Raw genomic sequence first — 26,125 nt, forward strand, 5'->3', positions numbered from 1 at the left:
TCTGCTTCCTCATCTGTTTGCATGTGTGTTATGTAAACTAGTTTCTCATTCTATTTCTTGTAACTGTCTCTTCTTTCTCTCAGTTTTCTGCCTGTGTAATATCACCATGTGTCTATATCTGATCCTTAACTTTCATTGGTTCCATTGGTTTCAGGTCGACATGAATTTCATGAAAAAGATTCCTCCAGATGCGGAAGCTTCCAACGTACTGGTGGGAGAAGTGGACTTCCTGGAGAAGCCCATAATTGCTTTTGTACGACTCTCCCCTGCGGTCCTTATCACAGGGCTCACAGAGGTTCCTGTGCCCACGAGGTACACTTATTAGGAAATGAATGTTGTCATGATAAAGACTCTTATTTCAAACCTGCACAGTAAAAGTCACCAAGTTTATACCCTATGCAATTAAAAACCAAATCCCTATTCACAGGGGACTGATATGACTAGGGGATTTACTGTGGATTTTAATGTGATCATGTGCCAACAACCCTGTTTCCGTGTATGTCATGTCATGTCATTGTCCGAACCGCTTATCCCTTTCCATGGGGTTGCAGGGTGTTGCTGCTGAAGCCAATCCCAGCCTTGTCTCAGGGCGAAGGCAGGGTACTCCCTGGATAAGTCGCCAGCTCATCGCAGGGCCCTCACTAGTGAGCAATGTCGGGTTCAGTGTCTCGCTCAAGGACACTTCGACATGCAGCTCAGCCCTGCCCGGCGCTGGGATTTGAACCAGTGACCTTCCGATCACTAGTCGACCCGCTGAGCTACAGCCGCCCCCTGTTTCCGTGTATTTAATCTATTAAGATTTGAAAGCCACACAAGTCGCCTGTGAAGCTGTAGTTATACTAGTCTCATTACGAATCAGGATCGAAATAGTGGCTTCAAGAAATGGACAGACAACTTAAGTTTTGTTAAACACTTAATAATTAAAAAATGAAATAAAAATTTCAGCAGATAGTGAGGGAAGTTGTTTTAATTTAGCCTTAGCATACCATACACATTCCTGCTGACAGTTTCAGTCGATTCCATCTGTCAACAATGGCAGTAAAACGCCATGAAATATTAAATATAGGTGTCAAAATATAAAAAAAAAATGTGCTCTGCAATAGAGAGAAATTAAATTTATTTTAACTGTTTACGAGAAAAACGCCAGAGAGTAACTTTGACCAAATACAGTTCAAAAGGTCAGTGTTATTCATTGTGGATTTCATGATTATTTGTTTTGTTTAAAGGTTTCTCTTCCTGCTATTGGGTCCTCATGGCAAAGCGCCCCAGTACCATGAGATTGGCAGATCCATGGCTACACTAATGACAGATGAGGTGAGAGAAAGAAAAAGCTTTGACATGTCCTAAAACTGCATTGAAAATTAGGCTACTCTGTAATTTATTTATTTGGTTAACTTTTATTTGGTATTCTGCACATTTCTTGAACAAACACAAATTATTTTTGGCCTCACAGTGAAACGTAGAATGTCATATTTCAGAGATGTTTAGTAATTCCTAATATATTTCAATTCGTAGATTTTCCATGATGTGGCATACAAAGCCAAAGACCGAACAGACCTCCTCTCGGGGATAGATGAGTTCCTAGATCAAGTGACTGTCTTGCCTCCTGGAGAATGGGACCCCACAATCCGGATTGAGCCCCCCAAAAATGTCCCATCTCAGGTTTGTGATTGTCTCTGGCAAATAATGTCTAATGTCTGAATAATAATTAAAAAGATGTGTCTTTTTTAAAACGTATTATTATGATATATTTGCATAAATTGCCATTACTTAAAACATACAGTAATCTGACAGGGAGTCAGGAATTTCAGTGTAGAGATCATTACCTCGCTGCATATTAACGATGAACCAGTGTACTAACACAGTACACATTTGATAGACCTCACATACTGTATACAAGTCAGAAACTGACTGACTTTTGTCACTTGTATGCATGTCTATTTTTGTGCACCACTATAATCACAGTGAGAGTGCCCCCTCATGGATTTAAAGAAAAAGGACAGCGAAGCAATTTAAATACATACAAGTTTATAATATTAAAATATCCTTTGACATCCTTCAACTTTGGCAGATGAAGAGGAAAAGACCGTCCAAGCCGAACGGCACTGCATCTCCAGCTGGAGAGCTAGAAAATGAGGAGGACCTTCACACAGGGCCTGAGCTGCAGAGGACTGGGAGGTGAGTTAAACACTTTTTCATAATGCACCGCTGACCGAGGTCTACTTTATTTTACAATTTAATGTACTACTCAGACCCACTTTTGTTGGTCAAGCAAATAAATATTTGAGGATTACAGTGTTTCCTAATTGAATTATCAAATTCAAAACACAAGTAGGCATGTTTAATGCATTGCATTGACTATGTTAATGATGATTATGAGAGTGCCTGCTGTTCACAAGAGCAGTCAGAGAAATCTCATATGAAAAGGTATGGAGCTATTTGTAAATATGTAATTTGTCTCAAGATGTGCACCACTATATTGTGTGCACTGATTCACATGAATAAAAAAATAAAAAACGTAACCAAATATAAATTTACAAGTAAAGATGACATGAATTATCATTATTATTATTATTATTATTATTATTATTATTATTATTATTATTATTATCATCATCAAAAGTGTTTGTTTTTTCCTGACATCAATACTGCTTAAAATATGTTAGAGCAGAGACATCAGTGCTACACTCTGAGAACCTCAGACGCTGACATTTATGGATAACTCATGCTGGGTCTCTCGAGCCCGGGCCACACAGCGAGGAGAATGTGTTTATTTGAAACCTCAGACATGCACACAACACACACACACACACACTGCACACATACACACCAGTTGGGAGGCACTGTATTATTTACAGATTCACTCTCCTTTTCACCGCTACTATAAAAGGGAGGCAGGTAGGGAGTAACTGGAGGACAGAAGAATGGATGAAAGTGCAAGAGGCTAATGTAAAGAGAAAGCTATTAGAAACAGGGGGCTGTATATAGAAGAGACAGCAGGGATTGTGGCAGCAGGCAATAGAGGTTATTCCAGAGGCGTGGTGGAAAGAAAATGAAAGAAGACCCTAGAGCAGAGCATTTGGACAGGTGTCAGAGGAAAGAAGAGAGGATAGAGTCAGTGAGAAATGAAATCTTTTAAAGGCAAAGTAAAGAGAAGCAGAAATAGGGAAGGCTGGTTGGGAAGGTATTCAGGTTAGCAGGTGTAGAATTTGTCTTCAGACACACACTGTGGAGAACAATTTGGACTCAACAGCAAGATCTCAGATCCAACCGGGGTTTGTGGTTGAATATATAGACACTCTCATACTCATGACTTTGCCTTGGCTTTAACACTGCCAGTGTTCTGGCAAACAAGAACAAACATCAACATCATTATTGCAAAATTACAGTTTGAATCACCTTATTATCACTTTGCAAAATGATTCCAACTATAAAAAGAACAACAGGAAAATGCTATTGAATCTAAAACATAAAAAGAAAGTTTACACTGTGATAGTGCCTATAGACTTGATGAATGATTATGAAGTGCATATTGGATATAGTAAAATGCTCCCTGGTACCTCGACCACTGATGCCTTTGCACCATTTTTTCAAATTCAGTTCCTGAAATAATCAGAGGAATTACAAGATGCATTAATGCCTTATATTAACAGAGGTTTTTGGGAACACTTGAATGAATGTGTGACTTTTCCTATTATAATGTAAAGATTATAAACTACCTCCTTACTTTTGTAGGATATTTGGAGGTCTGGTTCTGGACGTCAAGCGGAAGTTTCCATTCTACTGGAGCGACATTAGAGACTCCTTCAGTCTGCAGTGTCTAGCCTCCATCCTGTTCCTCTACTGTGCCTGCATGTCCCCTGTCATCACATTTGGAGGTCTGCTTGGGGAGGCAACAAAAGGCAACATAGTGAGTACCAGAGCTTGTAAGGTTAAAGTCAGCACTGGAAATCAAACCCCGAAACCGTGGTTGTCTGTTACCATGTCAGGTATAGTGAATCTTGTACAATTTGGCTGTCATACAAGAGTAGTTAAAAAACAGTCTCAGATTGACAGTTTAAAGGGATGTTGTCATGGTATTGTGACTGACTGACAGTGAGGATCCCCAGAATCTGCAAGTTACAGCAAAAAATCAAAGATGTGTCCCTGAAACACTTTGCAATAAAAATGCTTCCTTATACCATTAACATTAAGACCACTGAATGCAGATATGATGATCTGCATGCAAAAAGTTTACTAAACAACACATATCCATTGATGATAAATACAAGGTTGTGTAAAGAAATATAAGTAAATAATGTCTGTCTTTATTCGCACCATGTGATTGGTCAGGTGCCTACACACAGTCTATCCCAGTCAAACACATTTTCTGACTGCCCTGTTTCATCCAGTTTTTTTTTAAAGCAGGTCATTCAGTATGTCAAGAATAGTCATCAGAATCTTTCACCTACTTCACCATGCTATTACATACTCATTTTGTGGATGTCTTTCACTGTCAGGTCCTTATTCACTGTCCAAGATAAGATAGGATGATTTTCCAGCTTCTTGTTCATTTTCAACCTTCTATACATTGTCTCTCTCTTTTTATTGCTTCAATACTCTCGGTTTGCCTCTCTCTTCTTTTTACCCAGACATCCTTACTAGGTCAGGGGACTGTTGGTATAGGCACAGTCTGTGTGCTGGTGCATGTGATGTGTCTGAGTCAACTCAGCAAGCCAAGGCTTTTAAACAGAGATATGACTTTGGACAAGTCAGCAAGGCGGAAACATTTGAACAGTTTATATCGCCTCTCAGACGCAGCCCATAATGTTCGTTTAATCAGAACTCTCAATGTTCTTGTCGGGGTCTCTTCTGCACTTCTCTCTTTTCTCCTTCAGCCTTTCCCTGTCTATCCACTTATGTGTTGTTTTACCTCCTTCATCCCTCCTCATCCCTTCCTTCTCCCCTGTGTCTTCAGAGTGCCATAGAGTCTCTGTTCGGGGCCTCAATGACAGGAGTAGCATACTCCCTCTTCGCAGGCCAGCCCCTCACAATTCTTGGCAGCACAGGACCTGTTTTAGTGTTTGAGAAGATCCTCTTCAAGTTCTGCAAGTAAGTTCAAGAAAGTATGCTATTCCTGATTCCTGATTCCTATTCCTGAAAATAATAAAAAATACTTATGACTGCATATTATACAGCATTTTTAATGTTTACTTTCTAATGAATTCCAATCATTGAATACCCCTAATTTGTACACCTGTATCAATGTAACATTTTCTTCCTGTATTTCCCAGTGACTATGGCCTGTCCTACCTTTCACTGCGGACGAGCATTGGTCTGTGGACAGCCTTCCTGTGTTTGGTCTTGGTGGCCACAGATGCTAGCTCCCTGGTCTGCTACATCACCCGATTCACAGAGGAGGCCTTTGCTGCACTCATCTGCATCATCTTCATCTACGAAGCTCTGGAGAAGCTCTTTCACCTGGGAGAACACTACCCTGTCAACATGCACAACAACTTGGAGAACCTTACACTGTATTCGTGAGTACTTGTATTTTATTCAGATAGTACTTTTATGTTTAAGCTTGGTCTCTGTATTGATATTGACATTCTTACAATATTTCTGTGCAGGTTGCTTTATTATAATTGTTCATGTAATTGCCTGTATAAAAGTATATATGGATTTGTTTTGCATAGGAGGAAGTGGGAGCTCTAAATGTGAAAAAACACGGACATTTGTTGTTGATGCCCATCAAGCGCGTTGTGAGCAAAGCTATTGCAGATGAAGTTGTCTACTAACATAAGACAAAAACAGCATCTCATGAAGTAACAACCACTTCAGCTCAATGCTTTTCTTGTTTGACTATGTTTACCATATTTATATACAGTTTCATTTTGAATTATTTGCTTAGTAATGAATTAGATCTAATAAAAGGTAATCATTGCTACGTGGCCGAATTGACGCAAACATGTCTTTTTTAATACACTATTCTCAACCAGATGTAGGCTTACTACGGTAAATGATGTTCCAAGCAACAATTACTTGCCTACTGCCATCATAAACTGCTACAGGTGTATGCTCTAAGCCACAGCGGGGCCACCACCTGTCACCTGAAGCTCTTCATCTAACAGCTTCTTCTTGTTCCATTACTCCCACAGACTAAATGAAACTGTATATACATATTTAAAATTGATCATCTGTCAACAAATGCTGAAACTGAACATTGTTTTGCTCTGTAGACACATTTTTTAATGAACCATAGCAGTAGACAAGGCCAGTCTTTCAATCCTGTGTCTAACTTGCTGCAAAATAAAAGAAAATTTGTGTTTTGCCAGTTAAATGCCTTCAAATGTAAAGCTGCTGCTGAACAGACTGTTTGGTTTGCATTAGCATTATCTTTAGCACAGATAGTGGGAGTCTTTTCTTGTAAATAAATGTTGTACCAGGTATTACTGGTGTGTTGCCACATGATTACTAGTCAGTGGGGAAATTCCATCACTGTGGCAACCCTGTCGAGATGTCATGTTAAGTGCTGAGGGTGTATTATGCCCACATAAATATTATTCCGTTAGGATCACACTGTTCTTGTTGCTGAAGGCTGTAATTGTAGTGGCTTTAGCTGCTCAACAGTAAAAGTCTTCCCCTGAGCTGAAATGAAAATTACTCCCTTGCGAAATAACACATTTAAAAACAACTTATGTTAGCAGATTTGCTGCAGCCTGTAGTTTTAATCAACTTTAAAATGAACCCAAGTGTTTTCCATCTTAAGATAAGCAAATGTTCTTTCCCTTAGCGTTTGTTCTCTTGTCCACAGGTGTCAGTGCTCTCCACCAATCAACACCACTGAAAACCTCATCCAGCAGTGGAACAACACAGGATACAGCCCAGACTCCATCCCCTGGAGCAGCCTCAATGTTTCGGTGAGACAAGCACACAGTTATTTCCAGTGTGACATGTGGGATTCACTCCCACACTTCAAATGTGTAGGATGTAATGAGCAAACAGTCAGCTTTGTACATAGTTTCTCGCACTTACTCAAACTCACTCAGTCTTACAGATGAAGTCAGACATGTTCACACTAGAGCTCAATCCTGCTACTGCTTGTATCACTAACATAACCATGGGGCCAAATAACCTTCTGCCAAACTTCCTGTCAGTAAAGGAGCAGCCTATCAATTCATGTCACTGTACTCACCTAATGCTGTTTTCTATAGATGTGCAAGAATCTCCATGGGGAGTTTGTAGGTGCTGCGTGTGGTCATCACGGGCCCTACATCCCAGATGTTCTCTTTTGGTCCATCATCCTCTTCTTCACCACCTTCTTCCTGTCCTCCTTCCTTAAGCAGTTTAAGACAGAGAGATATTTTCCCACTAAGGTGAGATGTTTTGTTTTTTGTTCATCATGTTTTGTCTTGTTTACTACTGTTTAAACATCTACCCTCTCTACCAACATAAAGTTGTGTAATACTTTATATTACAGATTAAAAATAAATATCGACATGGGGTGTCTTTCAACATCTCAGTGCACACATAGTTTTTATATCCAGCCTAAAGCATCTCAGACTGTGTAAATGTTTACACTGACTCAGACTCAATGTACAGAAAGAAGAAATCTTCTTGCATCCTCCCACACAGTACCCGCTGTCCATTATCACATTTTGTCCTGTGTGGGAAGCTGCTGGTATTGTTTGAAATGTTATGCTTTTGCTGTTAACACAAATGTAATTGTCACTTTGGTAGCTCTCCGACAGTGACCTGAAATTAAAGACTGTATTGATATTTTAGCAGCTCCTCTATTTTGTGACTGTTGGTATCAGTGACAGTAGAAAGTAATGTTCATGCTCGGCTGCACGTGTTGCTCGCTTGTGTCTGTTTTGTAGGTGCGATCCACTATCAGTGACTTCGCTGTGTTTATAACCATCATGATCATGGTGCTGGTGGACTATCTAATGGGGATCCCCTCTCCTAAACTGAATGTCCCTGACCGCTTTGAGGTAGGCCTCTATTAATTACGTCTTTTCTATATATGTAAATGCATCCCTATTTTGGAAGCGAAAGAATATTCCTTCCTGGTTTTTCAAAAGGAAACGCTAGCTCAGATGTTAGCCCCCCCCATCCCCAAGATTTTTAGAGGAGCTCAAGTAAATCATTTCTGTTATTACCAAATGCATTTTTGAATGTACGGATTTGACATAAGGAACACCACAGAGAAATAGCAGAATGAAGTAAAGACTTCTAAATAAGTGACATACCTGCTTTTTCAAAAACAATTAATCCATTTTCACATCATCAAATATTTTCAACAAATTTGATGCCTAATTTACTAAATGTAGAACATCCCTACCTTTTAACTGCAGCCAACTTCAAAGAACCGAGGCTGGCTGATGGACCCGTTAGGAGAAAACCCCTGGTGGACGCTGCTGGTGGCTGCACTTCCCGCCCTGCTCTGCACCATCCTCATCTTTATGGACCAGCAAATCACTGCGGTCATCATCAACCGCAAGGAGCACAAGCTCAAGGTCAGGCATGCCAGTGTGCCGTTTGGTGGTGTTATAGTATCCTAAACATTTTTCTAGTTTTGTGTGTGGTGTCTATCCCTTATTAGATATCCTGCAGTGCAACCTGCAGCTTTGCAGCATCTAAGACTAATGAGGGAGGATCAGAAAATCATAAAAAATCTAAATCTTTCATTCATATTATTATTATTATTATTATTATTATTATTATTATTATTATTATTATTATTATTATTATTATTATTATTATTATTTAAATTTCATTATGAATCAGAGTGTAATCATTTGGAAAGTAACAAATATAATTGAACATGCATATAGTTACATACGTTTAACTGTATTATATCTCTTGCAGGCAAAACTCAATCATATAATGAACGCAATCTGCATGTGACCTGCATAGACTTTATTTTGTAAAACATCATGGGCTAAAAGCCTTGAACTAAACTCTATTTCTGTCTGCCTTTTAAATCTTCTGTAAACTTGTTGCTCATGCTCGTGCTGCCTCTAGCTTGCTCTCCCTCTATCTCTAATACTCTGTATTCATCTGTAGCTCATTCATCTCTCAACAGTCTTCTCTTTCCTTTTCTGTCAGCCTTAATTATAATCTTCTCTGTTCCTCTGCTGCTGTGTTCATCACAGAAATGCCTGAATCATTGTCTCCTTCAAGTTCTACCTAGTTATTTTTATGCCTCTGGATCCTACACGGCTGTTAAATTCAGTCTACCTTAAAAATTCACAAGGCAAAGATTTGCAATTCCAAAGTATGGATGGACAGAGTTGCCTGAGGACTTGCTACCCGAATCTTTATTTCTCATTACTGCTTAGCTGTCTCTCTAACTTACTTGCTCTCTCTTGTGGCCCCATGTATCCTACAGAAAGGCTGTGGCTATCACCTGGACCTGCTTGTAGTGGCAATTATGTTGGGTGTGTGCTCCATTATGGGCCTGCCATGGTTTGTGGCGGCAACTGTCCTCTCCATCTCCCACGTTAATAGCCTGAAGCTGGAGTCTGGCTGCTCTGCTCCAGGAGAACAGCCCAAGTTCCTGGGCATACGGGAGCAGCGGGTCACTGGATTCATGATCTTTGTCCTCATGGGTTGTTCTGTTTTCATGACCTCAGCGCTGAAGGTGAGATCCTGGAACTGCTCAGATAATATTTGAAGGGGAAAAAATGACATAAAATGTTAAATCATCCTGAATGAGAAGTTTATTGAAGTTGTCAACATGTGCCGAGGGAGTTATCTGTTGATGTTGCAAATGTTTTTACTAGTCTACCTTCTTATTTTGTGCTTTTCTTTCCTGACCTGTAAGTTGACTTGAAGGTTTATATTGTGCCACTTCACTTCTGCTCTTCACAGTTCATTCCTATGCCAGTCCTGTATGGAGTCTTTCTCTACATGGGTGTATCCTCCCTTAAAGGCATTCAGGTAAGACTCTACTCTGCTGGCCTTTGGAGATGTTTTGCTCTTTTTTTTCTGAACAGATGTGAATTTAAGATGAGTTTTCTACTTGTAATTTCAAACCTTTGATTGTAATTCAAAACCCCTAAAAGCTTTTGTTAAATGTGTTCCCTCCTCTGAATAATGTATTGAATTTTCCCCTTTTACCCTCCTCATTTATCCAGCAGTTGTTAATTGCATTACCTACCTCTTTCACTCACTAACTCTCTTTGCTTTATTTTCTTTGTAGTTCTTTGACAGAATCAAGCTGTTTGGCATGCCTGCCAAGCACCAGCCCGACCTGATCTATTTGCGCTATGTGCCGCTGTGGAAGGTCCACAGCTTCACTCTGGTGCAGCTCACCTGTCTGGTGCTGCTCTGGGTCATCAAGGCCTCTGCAGCAGCTGTTGTGTTTCCCATGATGGTAATGACCTCAAACCCCAAAGACTGTCACACCTTTAGTCTCTTTGCATTTACACTGTATGCTAAAGATAAATATTCAGCCTCACCCTTTCAAGTTAACTGTCACAACACAGAAGAGTGTATTTCAGCTATAATATGATTAAAAGAAATCCCTTATATCACTGTGTTACATAATTATGTTCATCTTCATATGATGAAAATACTTTGTGTTTTATTTGCTATATCTTCAATTTTTGGACATTAAATCAACGATTAATTGATTCCTCATATGTGTCCCCAGGTTCTGGCGCTGGTGTTCATCCGTAAGCTTCTAGACTTTTTCTTCACCAAGAGAGAACTGAGTTGGTTGGATGACTTGATGCCAGAAAGCAAGAAAAAGAAAGAGGATGACAAGAAAAAGAAAGCGCGTGAAAAACTGGTAAAATTTTTTTGTTTTTGTTTGTTTTTTTCTTTTTCTTGTTTCTGCTTCCCTACTGAAATTTAGTTTTCAGGTCACAAATAAAAGCACATATTCCATCCATCCATCCATCATCTTAAAAGCACATATTACTGAATAGAAAATAAATAAATAACCAAAAGACTCTCAAATCATTTGTAGGCTATGTGTGAACACAAAACGAGGTCATCTCATAAAACCCAACCCGAAGAGCCAGCCATCAAAAATGATGTGCATACAAATTTATGAAAAAAACATTCTAACATAACAGTGTTTTTCCAGTGTGGTGTCTCACTGCAGTCATGAATGATTTGTAATTTAAGCTTTCAACACTGTTTTTATTCAGGAAGCAGAGTCCAGACTGCAGCAGGTAGAGGAGATGGGGCTCAAGGTCAGCTTGGAAAGCTCAAACCTGCTCACTATCCCAGTGAAAACGCTCTCAGGGAGGTGAGTGGTGCACCACACAAAGCACGCGTTGATGCCCATTTCTTTAAATCGAAAATTGTACAGTAGTGTATCATGATAAAAATCTAATCTTTTATGATTGTATTTTTTTAACTTTACGGTCTGGCTCTTATGAGGAAGCAGAGTACATTTAAACTTAAAATTCTTTATGGACTACACATAATTTATATAGCTACCAAAAGACTTGGCCCCCAGTCAATGCCTCTCTGGCTGATATGATCCAAGAAAATAGTCCAGAAACTTTAAGAAACAATTTAGATTTAGTTTATAGTAAATAATAAACTTATTTTATCGTCTGATGCATTACGTTGTCATGCACAACTTGGGATGGTGATATTCTGCCACTGGTGGTCAGCTGTGTGTTATTATGTCCATCCTGAACAGATCATACAGAATAGGACTAGTGACTGAAAGCCTCCCAATGGAAAACGAGGTAGCAGGGCAGTGTGTCCGATGCAAAACATCTGACCCACGTGGCTGTGTTCTTCTAACCCTTCTCACCGATCCTCAGACAGTCAACGCATGGCCAAAACTGTCAGCCATTTAAAAAAACTGAAACACTGGCTTTAAAGCACACTGCTTTGTGTGTTCTGAAAATGGTCTGTGATTTAAAAAAAAAAGTTTAGTTGATATAATCCTATCCTATGTCCAACTAATTTTGTCTACACAATCAACTCATGACAACTTTTGCCTCTCATGCAAAAGGCCCACATCTCTTAATACGTGTTAACATGGAACAAAGTATATGTGGCCGTCTGGTCAGCCATTTTGTGCTGTGGATTTGTTTTGATCTCTTATTTATATGCATGTTTGTGTCTGCTCGTTTGAACTGTCCTGCACTGAACCTCTCCACTGATTTGATGTCCACATGCCTGTCTTCTCTTTGTGTTTCATGTTTGTGTGTGCTTGCGTGCGTGTGTGTGTGTGCGTGTGTGTGTGTGTGTGTGTGCGCATTTTGGCATGTAGTTCTGATTCTGACCCGTTGGTTGTAAATATCTCTGATGAAATGGCCAAAACTGCAGCATGGAAAGCCGTGAACTCGAGTGCAGAGTCATTTGCCCAACCTGTGAAGCGTAGTGGAAGGTAGCTATGCCATCTACTGGAGTTTCCCAGAGCCCCTACTCCCAACTGCATTACTTTAACATGATGATACAACGTTAACGATAAAAAATGACTTGGAAATGAAGTTAATGAATTTAAGCAAGATTATTTTTGAACTGTAGTGAAATAAACTGAGGTGTATTGCTGCCTGGAAGGTAGAAGATATATTTAATATATAAAAAGCAGGATTTTAAAATGACATTAAATTAGCACTGTTAAGTAGAAGCCAATAGAAAATACAATTGTGAGTGTTATAAACTGAATTGTTTCCTTTAACACCTAAGGCTCTGACTTAAAGAAGACATATTATGCTCATTTTCAGGTTTAACAACAACAGCAGAACCAGCTGTGCTTAATCTATTCTTCTGTGCCAGTCTAGCAGCTAGGCATTAATAATGCAAATGTGTGACATGCTGAGATAGTGTGATGTCAAGATATTGTGGAAAATAAGAGTGGGCTTACTGACGAGGCGTTTCAGGAGCCTTTTTTGACTTTCAAAATCTTTGACATGTACTAGAACCTACATAAAACACAGAAGGAAAGGAAAAAGAAATTAAAAAGCACAATATGTCTCCTCTAAGAAGCAAATTAATTAAAAGCTTAATAAATGTGTATGCTGACAAATTCAATCTGTCAAATTTGAATTAAAAAAGCAATTAAGAGCAGGATTTTATTTTATTTTATTTTAGTACAGTCCTTACAGAAGCCCCATCATTAACAAGGTGCACTGTGGGGGGTAAAATCTTCTCTTTCTGACAAGATTTCACATTTGCCATTCCTCTCCACCCTTTGCACCCTCATGAATTTGCACTTGCTCACTTTCGCCCTTATCTTCTTTTTTCCTGTAAAACAGCCAGGAGAAGGTGGCCTGCGTTAGAGTCGACGTCAGTCCAGATACACCAGGAGGAAGTTCCACCGTCGAGACCTTCCTGTGATAAAGGGAGGCGCTCCTTACCCTCCTGACACGTCCTCCCGCGCAACACTCCGGCCCGCCGACGGGCACCATCTTCGTGGCAAAGGGGGCATAGAACTGGAGCAGCACAACCTGCCTGCGGAGTTCCCTTCCTCAGGGCAGCAGGCGAGCTCCCCCAGGGCTGTGAGTCCTACTCCACTCGAGTCTGGAAGTGTGAAGCACATGTACAAACCGCTGCCATCACTACGTACTGTAGAGCACGCATTCTCCGAGGGAGGAATGAAGAAAATCTGCTGTAACTGCCCACCGACACTCACTGTTTAGGAACTCTCTCAAAATAGCAATTTGTCATCCAGTAAAGCCACAGATGCCAAAGGAACGGGCCTCACTGGTGGGGATCTTGGACTGTGTGAATTCAATTTTGCTTATTAACCCACTGTATATTTTGATTTCAATTTTACTCCTTCTTATTTAAGTTGTTTCCAGTACTGTATATTTTTTGGGTTTTTTGACGCTCACACGTCATGAGCTGTCCTGCACTGTTTGTTTCCATGTATTTCAAGATTCACCAATACCAGCTTCACAAACCCCATTTGATTAAAGCCATTCAGGTACTGTCAGTGTCAGATTGATCATATTTCATAAGGAGTCTGGCACAAACCAAAACAGAGGTACATACAGACACTACAACACAACAGTACTACTGCAAACGTGTTTGTAGAACTCGCTCATGAATCATCTCTGCTGTCTGCAGGGCGACACTCAGTATTAATATTGCTGCTCATTAGTTGGTCAGTTGTTTTCCTTATAAACCTCACTGTTCATATTCTATGTGATGTTATAGAAATATTATGTATGTATGTATGTATGTATGTATGTATGTATACTATGTTCTTTTCATTTGTAACATAGAAAACCTACTTCAGAGGCCATATGAAGTCTGTACTGTACAGTAAGCACTTTGTCAGTATAGTTTCTTATCTGAAATGGATGACAGTGTGTTCATAAAACTCCTCCCACCGTTCCTATAGAGCTGTTGTTCAAATGTCAGTTAAACAACTCAGGAATCTTGACTGATTTCTGGCTGCGGTCACTTTTGTCACAAGGTGGTGATAATTAACTGTCCACTGTATTCCGTTTCATCGCTGGTATCACAACTATTTTTAATAAATGCTGTAAATCATAAAATATAACAAGGTGCAAAACAAAAAAAAGAGACTATTCGTGACCCCGGTTAGTTGCACCTGGTTTTTATACTGTCTGTATTATTGTTAGTAATAGTGTGTGTGTGTGTGTGCGTGCGTGTGTGTGTGGTGTAAAGATAATTTGTTGCAAATCATTTTATGCAAATATTTCTACAGTAAATGTAAGAAAACCTATTCTATTCTATGAAGTTGTTCTTATTTTGCTAAGTGCAGTCGTGTTTTAGCAATAAGTATCCCATACTGTGTCATGTATGAACTCGTGAACCCGGGCAGAGGACAATGTGTCGGTTTCATCAGCTGTCTGTGTGTAGCTACAGTGAAATATACAGACAATAGCTTACGTGCCTTGTCGGAGCGCTTTGTGTTGCAAGTCATGTACTGATAATTGAAGTGTTCAGAGCAGGTGTACAGTGGCGCACAAATGCCAAAGACAGATCACTCATTTTACGAGAGTGAAGCAGTACACGGCTCAGAGAGCTTGCAGAGGCTTTTGTATGTCGTAGTGTTAGTCCACGTCCATGTGACAGTCGTAGCCTGAGCTACCGACTCAAAGCGATGTTACTCGGTTCGTCCTCCTTTTACAGATGTACTCTGAATACTGTTTCTATGTGTGTGTTCTACTGTCACAGCTCTAGTATTTGCTCACAACATAAAAAAGCTGTAAACTATATTAAGGTACTGTTTTTTTTTGGGACGGGGGGTGTCAGTGAATGTGAAATTGTGGCACCATCGACATCAAAGGTTAATTAAGCTGTTCTGCCAAACTTATATTTTTGAAAAGTTTGAGTTCACTCACGAATATTTCTCTTCCCTTCACATATATTTGATATGAAATGAGTTGTCTGATCAGTTGAATCATTAGTGGACTGAACATTAAACAACAAAGTACTAATAATGTCATAACAATGTTTATTTTGATGAAAAAGACCCTATTTTCACATGAAATCAGTTTCAATATATATATATATATATATATGTATAGTATATATATCCATTAGCTTATAGTGGCGGAGAAACTGTCATCAAGGTGGATGTGTTACCCTTCATCACTCCAACATCACTGAACAAGAATGCATTTGTTCTGATGTACAGACACACAACATCAGTGAAGCACAGAGCGTCCTGTTGTTAGCTTGAATGATGACTTTTCTGTCATTGCCGATTGGTGCAAAAGCAATAAAAGTGAATACATGGTGAGCTCCTTGCCTCGGTGTGGTCATTTTTTGGGCGGTGAAGAAGCAAAACGGTACTCCGGTTATACTGAGAGAACAACTCAGCCAGTTAATACCTATATCATTAGTTAGCTAAGTAAATAATCTCTTTTTCATGACTGAGTAAACAAACTGACCTAAAAGGACCACACAAAGTTCACACAATTATACTTTGTTCATATGTGGCGGACCCTGCCACTTTTCTAGCTTCAAAAATAGTGTTTTGGGGACCTGATTGTCTTCTGGGAACAGCTTGTTTATTCAGAAATGGAACAGATAAATGTTTCTGAGTTGTACTATTACCTCATTAATATCGATACTTTTAAGTACTGGACAAATTTAAGGTACTTGTAATTTATGAGAGAAATATGTATTACTGTGTAACAATTGCCTTTAGTGCCTTCAGCTTTAGTTACTAGCTACTTGACAAATCAGGGTTCTGAATAGAAAATACATGAGCACAGCTGAAGCAAAAATGAAGTGATGGTGATTTGATTTGATAATAATCATTTCGGTGAAACATTTTAATATGCCAGCCTCACAAATGTAGACATTGATCCTGCTCCTACTGGTAATCATTTTGAGGTTTCGACTAAAACAGACTCAAAGAATTAGAAAGTGTCATTTTGGGCTCTCAGAAATTCTGACGGCATTTACATTTTTTATAAGACATATTTTACATGGGCTATTTTTGTGCCTCAAGTACTTTCCTGATGATACTTTTACTATAATAACATTTTCAGTGCAGGAGCAACATTTTTCAAGTAAAGGATGTGAATACTTCCACCATCATTAGCCAGGCTAATAACTCCTGCTATAGTTTATCTTATCACAGATATATGGGTGCAAGTGTCCAGTCATTGAGTGCCGAAACACTGACATGACAGGAAACATAATTAGATAAATGTACAAGCATCCTGTGGAGGTTTTGCCCTGTTTCTAACAAACCCAGGGTTGTTTTTTCATGTTGGAGACAAAAGGTGGCAGCAGAGATCTGTCTCCCACAACAGCTGAGCACCTCGCTCAAACACATCACTCTAACTCCATCATCCCTTATCCATGTGTTGTCCCAATTCACATGTTTCTGTGTCATGATGATAGCTTGGAAAGGGTTGAATTTTCATTTAAATCGTGATTTTATGAAGCCTTTTTTAAGATATCCTCATGTAGTTGACTCATTTGGACGTCTTCAGGGTTGTGTGAGGTCACATTTTCGTCACTTTGTGTGGAAAAAAAATCTTGTTAATTTTGGACCTAATCCTGAGCAGGGGTCTAATCCGCTCGAGTAAATGATGTACGCACCCTGTAAGCATTACTTTACAGACATCAGGTCTGTGCACTTGCCAAGAAAATTCCAGACATTTCAGTCTTTTTTTTTTTTTTGAGGCCTTGATTTAAAAATGTACTTGACTTCCTTCATGAGCGTGATTCAGCTTAAACGTCTTCACGTTCACGTTCAAGTCATTACACTTGCGACTGTTTTGATCTGCCTGATTCGTAGGCGCTGTTGCTTGCTTGTTATTTTCCTCACATCTAAAACCACACGACCACATCGCCATGATTGAAGGGTTTAATAAACATGAATATTATTATTGGTACACAACATGTTAAAATGTAACAGCAGCAGCCATTTTTCACAAACTCAAAAAGGTTTTAAGTTCTTGTCTTACGTGACCTCTCAATAGTGGCAGTGGTTTTATTTAACAGTAGGTTTTGGTTTTTTTTAAGTGTCTCTTTGCCACATGACTTTAAACACCAGTTCTTCTACTTCACTCAGTTCCTTCAGGCTGCCAGAGAATCAGGCGTGCATCGTTTCACTTGAGTAAACAAAATCACACTTCTCTTCAGCAGACATCACTCGGGGGAACTTTTCAACAGAGTACACAATGTGTTCAAACACATTTTTTAACATCTCTCAGAACAAACTCGCTCACGTATGTTATCACAGATGATCAGCTTTTGGACTACAGTGGCCCCTTTTAAAATTTGTTATCTGGATACAACCACAATTACAAAAACATTTCAATTCAAAGAAAACTATTTCAACAAATATTGCAGCCACTTACAAAAAAAACCTAAAGAGACTGTTTAACAAAAGTAGTGCTGTAATTATTTCTTCTCACAAATGTGCCTGACGTCCTTATTTTATAAATTACATAAAGAAATGCATTAGCAGACACTTTTATTATTCAGACTACGTTTAGAGGGCATCACTAGCAATCCTTGTATATAGCAGTTAACCTAAAGTTCCTGTCATTTGACAGTAAAAACCTCCACATGAAGTGATCATCTTTCTCTTTTCAGCATAAATCAATCAGTCAACCAATCAGTCATTGGCGTTTTGGCTCAAAGTCTTAGATATGTAGTAAAGTCGACTAGAGGGAAACTTTAACACTGTATTGCAACAGAAACGGTTTCCCGAAGCAGGTAGGGCATTCAGCCTACTCTTATAGACAGGTGGCGCTCCTGTGGAGAGCTGTGGTTCAGTTTGCAGCATTTGGCGGTCCCTCCGGGATGAGTGACATGAAGAAGGTGATGATGAATGACCACGTGGAGGACAGGAAGCCCGTGTTGGGGGCGCTGTTTGGATCCTCTGCTCCTTCCTCTCCACTGTCTCCCTCGTCGTCCGAGCCATCATCCAGCCCTCCTTCCTGTACAAAACAAAGTGGATTTATCAGAGGACACTCAGCATGACTTACTACTGTATGTGGGACATATTCAACTTTGTAGTGAGTTGTTCATTATTTAAACTCAATTCAATTTTCAGACAAGTTATTTTAAAAAAGCATTTTGTTCTCTGTGAGCGGAAAGTTATTTTCTTCACTGATTAAAAAATAAAAATCCATTCATCATTTTTCAATTAAATATTTAGGTTATAAAACCAGAAAATGAGCCTGAATCTGCCACTCTTATTTCTGTGCAAGTCTCTAGCTTACAAAGATATTCAGTTTACAATGATCTTAAGAGCATGGAAACAGCAAATGTTTGCTATTTTTACCTGAGGTTGCTTTAAACGATTACTACAATTATTTTATTGTTCCAGCACTTCTTGTCACTTTTATTCAATAACTCAATTCATCTGAGCTGCATTTCTAACCAAGATGTGGAGGCTTAATGTTGTTTTCCTTTAAATATCTGTAAACTAGAAACTCACTGAACAGCTTGTGCACCGCAGAGACAAACATGGCTAAAGATAAAATCAGCCCATCAGCTCTGGGTTACGCTCTTGGTAAAAAGCAGAGATGGATGACAGGCAGCTACCATTTCTTGTAAGTCGTGGTTTTGCGGCTCTCCCTCCATGTCGTCCTGGTTGGCTCCGTCTCCAGGAAGCTGGAGCTCGTTCTCCAGGTTGAAGGGGAACCAGCCAGCCTGATGCCTGCAGACAGAAACAAGTTACTAGTATCATCTGCTCTTCAATTCTTCATACGCCTGACTCAGGTGTGAGACAGCATAACTGCACTCACAGGTAAAGCACCAGCATGGCCATCATCACCATGACGAAGCGGCTGAAGGAGGAGTAGAAGTAAACTACGCTGAGTAAGATCGCGGCGCGTGAAAATGTGTACACCCAGTCCAGCCAGTCCCGGTTCAGCTCCTCCTCGTTCAGGATCTCCCCTCCCTGGGCGTTCATCTGGACTTCCGGGTTGCCGCGACGGTCCGCCTGAGGCCGCTGGCTCAGAGGATCGGGCTGGTTGGACTGAGCCGAGGGCTGGCCCGGCCTGAGGTGCTGCGAGGAGGCAGCCAGTAACTGACTGGATGGAGACAGATACATAGATGATGGCAACAGCGTGTGCTGTGTGAATAATTCCTCTATAAACATTCTCCAGAAATAAAAAGGACAGAAACATGTCGGGACTTACTAATGCAGGAAGTACTGCCGAGCGTACAGCTGCTGCCACCACATTAGAGTCATGGGGTTGTAATAAGCAGGCATCATGTTTGTGGGAGGTGTCGGCTGTGGAGAGTACTGATTCCAGCTGCAAATAGAGATACTGCATTAGAAAAACACATACATTAAATGTGTTTACAATGGGTTATTATTAGTTATGGCGTCAAGAAACAGCCGACGCAATTTTTCTAATTCTAGTTTGGCGTCAGGTGCTCGTGACCAGCTGCTTCTGACCATCTTAAAGTTTTTGTTACTTTTTTTTGCTTAGTTTGTGCTTCTATTCCTTTTGCTTCTGGTAGTCCAGTTTTCACATTTTCGTTTGTTAGCTTAGTTCACGCAGTATTATGAGTGTAATGAGGGAAGTACTGGATCCTACAGCCCTCATCTTGGCTGGCCCAGAAAACCTCAGTGACTTTTTAGCCCGGCCTCCAGACTGCCATTGGTTTTTCGTTGACGGGGAACTGTGCAGTTTTGGAGTAGAACTCAGAAATCTAAAAAATAAATCATATCTGAATAAAAAGCTGTCCTCAGAGGAACCTGAGGTCCCCAGAACACTGAAGCTAGAGAGGTGGCAGGGTACGCCACATATATACACAGTAAAACAGTATGAAATTGTGTTGTCCTTTTGGTCAGTTTGTTTATTCAGTTTATTCAATAACAAAAAAAAAGAGTTTGATTATTTAGTTTGTTTTGTCAGAAAAATATCCGTCAGTGAGGATCTTAAGATTTCTTCCCTGAAAATATACTCGTGAAATTATTTGTCAATAAAACATTTTAATCCTTTAAAACGATCCTACGCTGCTTGTTCACAAGCTTGGGCAAACTGTGGGCATAACAAGCACCGTGAGCACTAACAGTGAGATGGAAAATCTAATGATATAACAGAGGAAAGAAGGAGCTCTGTGCTCTCTCGAAAGGCTGCATCGCTGATGGATTTTTAAACATATTTTTTCAAATAAAACTTTGATTAATGTCCACTGTGAGTGTGCAGCACGCCCGCCCACATCTCATCAATTTTGCTCATTAACGAGATTCCTGCTGCTTATTTTGTAATGTCCCACAGTGCACCAGCATAATAAGACATTTATTTACAACTGTAATTTAATTCCCTTTTGCTCGCTGTGTAAAAAAGAGTTACTTAATGAGGGGCATGACTCAAAGGGGTTTAAAGCAAGCGTAGTTGGTGAATGAGTTCTTTCACCAGTCCACAAAGCTTACCTGTGCATATACTGTAGATACATGTGTTGGTCAGGGAAGGGGCCAGCTCGCTGTCTGAGTCCATCACTGCTCTCTGCTGTAGATGACTGGCTATGTTGACCAGTGACGGGACTGTTAGAGTTTTGAAGGGGCTGTAGAAAGAAAAACAAGTTCTGAGTATTAGTAATCATTTAAGAAGGTACAGATTGATGCAGTGAGCTGGATGATGAAAGGGAAAGCGCTGCTGATGAAATGAATGGAAAAGGTGCGAGGAGCGTGTGGCTGACCCACCGTGGGACCAGCTGAGTTCTCCTGAGGCTTGTTACTGTGGCTGCGGGGGGGCTTCGGGGAGCTGGGAGGAGTTCGAGAGGAGCACACCAGATGGAGCATATGGTACTCATCCTGCTGTAGACGCAAAATGCAGCTCATTATCAAACAGAGTCCAAGTACTGCATGTTCAAAGAGAGGGAGAACTTCTGAACCTTATGAGTTTACAGGGCTTGGCTTAACATAAAATAAAACTAGTCAGGCTAGTTTGGCAATTTAGAACAAGTGAAGAGTGAATTGATAACCCGATCACCTATTAATGATACCGTAAAACTGTGACACTTTTCAAGATGGTTTTTGAACGTCAAAATCCGTTACTGTTGCTACCTTACTTCCAATGCTCAGCCATCCTCACTGAAACTCAAGAAACAACCTCGCTCAGAATGTTAACACAGTGCATATTTTGAATGTTCATTACATCTGACTGTCCAGCTGTTTCATCCTTAACAGATGTATAGCCAGCCTCAATAGTTACAAGTGATCATAATATTAAGAACTGAGTTTTAAATGAGAGAACTGTGATGCAAGAATGCCCCATAACTAACAAAAAAAAAACAGTGTGTGACACCCAAACAAAGATTGTGAATTACAGCTCTTGTGTAACTGAACACCTTATTTCAAAACCACTGACCATCAGTATGTTGATGGAACAGCCTCTGCTCCTCTGAGAGGGCTTTCCACAAGGTTTTGACTCATGGCTGCAGGAATTTGCTCCTATTCAGAAAGCATTAGTGAGGTCAGGTGGAGATGCTGTGCGATAAAGCCCGATTCATAGTCCACGATGTGACCCCCAAAGGTGTTAGATGGGGTCGAGGTTAGGCCAGTAAATTTACTTCAGAGCAAACTGGGAAATCAATCCTCCATACCGCTACAAAAACATTGGAATCATGCAACTCATGTGCTTCTTATATTTAAAATAACTAAACCTGATCCACTCTAATGAATATGACGCCTCAGGCAGAGGGAACCTACCTTTCTGAGCACGTCTTTCAAGGTGAAGTGATCCAAAAGCAGCTTCCCAGAATACACCAGCCTCTGGTCTTTGGAGCTCTGAAAATCCAAAATTATAATGATAATTGGGGCCATGAGAGAGACGTGTATATCAGCATGAATACGGTTTGTCCTTTATAAGCATTTTCTAACCAACACTGAAAACAGCAGTGCAACAACAAGCAGGAAAACAGAAAACTTGTAATGTAGATCACGACACCAAAAGACACGGTGATGAGGATGAGATCATAATAACCTCAATTGGGATAAGTGGGTCTTAACAGTGGATTAAACTGTGCAGTGCAACAACAAGGTCAGAGTGTGTCCTCATTCGCTGCGCAGCCATTCAGGAATTTAAAATTGCCTATTTTAAACCTTGGCCAACATGCACCCGAGAATCTTTCATTCTGGGTTCAAGGTGCCTCTTTGTTAACCATTCCACAGTTTATGCCCATTAAATTACACTAACAAAAGTGCAGCCCTTACAGAGGTTACTACAATGCAGCTTAACAAGGGAGCAGTTTGTCCCTGTCTGTGTTTACAATGATTGCATCAGAACAAGTCTGCAGCAGAGAGGAAAAAGGGGCAAAGTCAGATTAGCACAACAATACAGCCTACAACTTCCTTTCACTGCGACGCAAAATCTACAGAAATCAAGGCTCTTACAGCTGCTTCGACTTCCGAGAACTCAGCGTCTTTTACTTCAGAAGATATATCAAGGTTAATGTTCTGTGTCATGTCTATGATAGCTAAGCAGTAATATGAATAACAGAGGAAGCTTGGCAGAATTACAGCAGTGAGAGAGGTTTAAATGGAAAATGTCGGCTGTGGCTGTGTGAGAACCCAAACACAGCTCCAGTTTCAAATATCAAATCCACACTGTTCAACACAAGTCTGACTGAAATGGTAAATCTGACATTTAACTACACCTGTCAGTCAACAGTATTTGATCCACTCTTACACAACTCACTTCTTAAAGCTGAACTCCCCCAAGGTTCATGTGCCAAAGCATAAATAAACTGGTGGAAGGAAGGCAGACTGGGAATACTCACTCATTTTAGGTTTAGGACATATCTTTTTATGAGTCAACATCCTTAGTAGTCAATACAGGACTGTACCTTAGCTGGCAAGACCGGCTTTCTTGAGCAATTATACACATGTTAAGCATATTTTGATGATTACTCAGATATCGTATCATGAAACAATCATTTTGGTGAGGAAATTCACACATACCAGCCCTACTAATTATACCAAGTAAATGATGTTGTTACATGATGACGTCATTAGTTCCTCTTACATCACATGCTTTCTGCTGCGCTCTGATCAAATTTCCCAACAGGAACATTTTGCTTTTAACTTCACAGCTGGACTGATCTCCAAAAACAAGGGAGTTTTTGTTCAGTCATGTATTTGTGAGTGTTCAGTTCATTTCCTGCCAACTACATGGCTCAATCCAACAATCTTAACTGAGGAAAGGAAATATACCTCAACTTCCACCAGCGGAGATAAAAAGGCAAAAAAAGGCACTTTAAGCAGAGATGATCATGGATATGCCAAATGCTGGAGCCGCAGAAGCTTAATGAGTATCGTTTGATAAACTTGTTCTGTGTACTTTTTATCATACATTTATTTTTACCAAATCTTATGTTACAAGCCTGCATTTGATGCAACAAATCTTTGTCACCATCATATCCATTTTAAAATTATTACCATCCATATCATGTACATGTTGCATTTTCAGTAAGTCCAACTATGCAACAAGGTGAACATCCCAAAACATGTCTGATGTGAACTTGGTCGTGTGCTAGGAAGTTATGTTTCTGTTAGGGGAAATAGAAGTTTTTCTGACTTCAATTGTTGATCTTAATGTTCTTGAATAAAAAAAAAAGAAGAAAGAAAGATATTTCCCAATACAGCATAGAAAATGTAACTCCTTGTGATTGAACAAAGGTGATCAGCTGGCACGGTTGACAGAGGATAACAGGATGGGTCAGAGAAACATAGAAATAGTCAGTGGCAGCAATCAGACTCACTGGTTTACTTGGGTAGACATCTGACAGGTGTGCCTTGAGCTTCTCCACGGTCCAGTTCTGGTAACAGTTGATGGTCTGGTCATCGTACTTCTGGTTGGGGGCCTTGATGACTAGTGTAACGGGACTGTCCACAACACCTTGATCCATGACTCAAAACCATTTGCCTCCAGTGGGAAACAAAATAATCTGGACTACCCTGTCAGAGTACTGGGTACAGACCTGCTAACAGTGGGTTCCTGGTACCATTGGAGCAACATTTAACGATATGTATAGCTTGACGTTGCTAATGCTGCAGCTGCAAGGTGTTTCTAGTCCTTCTGAACAGAGCCTGAGGAGGCAAAGATACACACGAGGTTAGCTTGCCCTCAATAATATTTCAGCAGGGTCATAAGCAAGTGACAATCTGGCATTGCAATCTAACGACACCGTTATATCTGACACATAATTCACCGTTACTAGCTAGATTGCGGTATCTAACACACATTTAACGCGTCAAACGTGTGATGACAACTAGCGTAACACGGCTGGAAGGACGGATAGAGACGTAACGACACGTCTGGGACAAAATATAACATTTCCGAAGAACTAGCTAGTCCTGATTAAGAGTATTTGACAACTGGCTAAGCTAACGTTAGCCTCAATGGGATTTTCTGCCATTGGTGTCAGTCGAACCAAGCGGAAAAAGTTCTTGGCTAGCGTACTCAGCTAGACAAAATAAAGCGATACAGTTATACAAAGATATCCGTCTCAGACAGAAGAGTTACATTTCTTGTTAACCCACCTGTGTTGACCCCCAGTGACCGAAACACACAGCCTACTTGTAACTCCAATCCCTGCCTGAACCTGGCGTTCTTCTTCTTCTTCGGTGGATTTCGGGATGTTGTCCAGATTCAACGTGTACTGCGCAGTACCGCCACCTACTGGTAGAAGTGTCAGGTGCAGCCCGCAGAGAGTGACATGGACCCATAGGATATCTTATGCAGTCGATGGACCTGACTGAATAGGTTTAAATAAAGTATTTATTTGTACAAATAAAAGTGTCCCTATTTATATACACTTAAATAGAAAATATCTAATATTTTTTATTCATAGCATGTTTTACAGCTCAACAACCACAAACTACATAAATATCATAAATTTGAATCAGCTTCCCTCTTAAAAAAAAAATCATGTAGTTTCAGACCAAAAAGATCAACGAAAATACAAGCATAAACCTGTTAATCAACAACGAAAATTTCAAATCATTGACTAAATAAGTGATCGACTGATTATTAGTATGGGGCATGTGTGCCATGAGGAGGTCCAGAGGCTGCAGTGATTCAGTTTGACTGCCATCTGGTGGTATTACAGTGTAACAACACTGCTTGACTACAGTTTCCTGTCTGGTTTTATCAAACAGAAAAAAAACATCACAATTCATAACTAGTACTCATTATTATAAAACAATCAGTATGTTTTATTCATTAATTTGCTACAATAAATCAAATGCAAGTCTGACAAATGGAAATCAATAAACATTATACATTGACTTAGAAAATATAGAAAATATAATGATAACTAATTACATAGCCTTGTCAGGTTTTTATTGCAGTGCTGATGATTGTGCTTGTTAACTGATGTAGTGCTGCTGAGTTTGATGTCTTTGATATCTGCTGTATCTTTTCATGTCGGTGGATCTGGATTGATTGGAGCAGATTTAGATCACCTGTTGCAGGTTGTCCAGACTGAGGCCTTCCCCTCGTGGCCAATCATGGTGTGAATACCGTGGAAACTCTGTTGAGATTTCTTTGCAGTCTTGTGTCACTTCTGATTAAATGAAATTTGAAGCGGTCTGCAGCCTGATTTGAGGGATTTTTTTTTCTTTCTAAAGTAATCACCATCATAATGCTACTTGTGCAAGAGCTTCACAATGCCTTACAATAGCCTGCATTTTTCTTTTGTTGTTTGTCTTTGTTGAACCACTTTCTACCCAAGACCCTTTATAGACATTTAATTTTTT

At 39.9% G+C, this 26,125-nt stretch overlaps 2 protein-coding genes across 12 annotated transcripts in view; one reads left to right on the top strand and one right to left on the bottom strand.

The window, feature by feature from the left end:
• LOC119016578 (sodium bicarbonate cotransporter 3-like) overlaps positions 1 to 15,149 on the top strand; it is a 42,848-nt gene extending 27,699 nt beyond the window's left edge. For 7 of the 10 annotated variants that reach the window (XM_037092505.1, XM_037092507.1, XM_037092510.1 and 4 more), the window contains 18 exons: positions 155 to 312; positions 1,227 to 1,314; positions 1,516 to 1,662; positions 2,072 to 2,178; positions 3,736 to 3,910; positions 4,958 to 5,091; positions 5,274 to 5,519; positions 6,794 to 6,899; positions 7,194 to 7,355; positions 7,860 to 7,973; positions 8,337 to 8,498; positions 9,374 to 9,625; positions 9,856 to 9,924; positions 10,187 to 10,360; positions 10,640 to 10,777; positions 11,142 to 11,242; positions 12,227 to 12,343; positions 13,215 to 15,149. In XM_037092505.1, coding sequence (XP_036948400.1) covers positions 155 to 312; positions 1,227 to 1,314; positions 1,516 to 1,662; positions 2,072 to 2,178; positions 3,736 to 3,910; positions 4,958 to 5,091; positions 5,274 to 5,519; positions 6,794 to 6,899; positions 7,194 to 7,355; positions 7,860 to 7,973; positions 8,337 to 8,498; positions 9,374 to 9,625; positions 9,856 to 9,924; positions 10,187 to 10,360; positions 10,640 to 10,777; positions 11,142 to 11,242; positions 12,227 to 12,343; positions 13,215 to 13,296 — 2,532 coding nt within the window. In that variant the 3' untranslated portion in view covers positions 13,297 to 15,149. Of the gene's footprint in view, positions 1 to 154; positions 313 to 1,226; positions 1,315 to 1,515; positions 1,663 to 2,071; positions 2,179 to 3,735; positions 3,911 to 4,957; positions 5,092 to 5,273; positions 5,520 to 6,793; positions 6,900 to 7,193; positions 7,356 to 7,859; positions 7,974 to 8,336; positions 8,499 to 9,373; positions 9,626 to 9,855; positions 9,925 to 10,186; positions 10,361 to 10,639; positions 10,778 to 11,141; positions 11,243 to 11,644; positions 11,694 to 12,226; positions 12,344 to 13,214 lie in introns of those variants that run through there. The other 3 variants (XM_037092512.1, XM_037092506.1, XM_037092511.1) reach the window with 3 other exon arrangements.
• A 2,096-nt stretch (positions 15,150 to 17,245) lies between these two features.
• LOC119016579 (homocysteine-responsive endoplasmic reticulum-resident ubiquitin-like domain member 2 protein) lies at positions 17,246 to 25,061 on the bottom strand. Of its 2 annotated transcripts, none has more exons than XM_037092517.1 (9): positions 24,908 to 25,061; positions 24,127 to 24,454; positions 22,076 to 22,153; positions 21,068 to 21,178; positions 20,798 to 20,928; positions 19,551 to 19,667; positions 19,155 to 19,442; positions 18,952 to 19,066; positions 17,246 to 18,341 (listed from the first exon to the last, which is right to left on the bottom strand). In XM_037092517.1, exons 2-9 carry the CDS (start codon positions 24,271 to 24,273, stop codon positions 18,174 to 18,176), a joined length of 1,155 nt encoding a protein of 384 aa, XP_036948412.1. In that variant the 5' UTR covers positions 24,274 to 24,454; positions 24,908 to 25,061; the 3' UTR covers positions 17,246 to 18,173. The 2 variants fall into 2 exon arrangements, with proteins under 2 accessions (XP_036948412.1, XP_036948411.1); XM_037092516.1 differs by having other exon boundaries at positions 21,068 to 21,181.
• Between the last annotated feature and the right edge of the window lie 1,064 nt (positions 25,062 to 26,125).

The sequence above is a fragment of the Acanthopagrus latus genome, chromosome 3 (assembly GCF_904848185.1).
Source record: "Acanthopagrus latus isolate v.2019 chromosome 3, fAcaLat1.1, whole genome shotgun sequence".
Lineage (NCBI taxonomy): Eukaryota > Metazoa > Chordata > Actinopteri > Spariformes > Sparidae > Acanthopagrus > Acanthopagrus latus.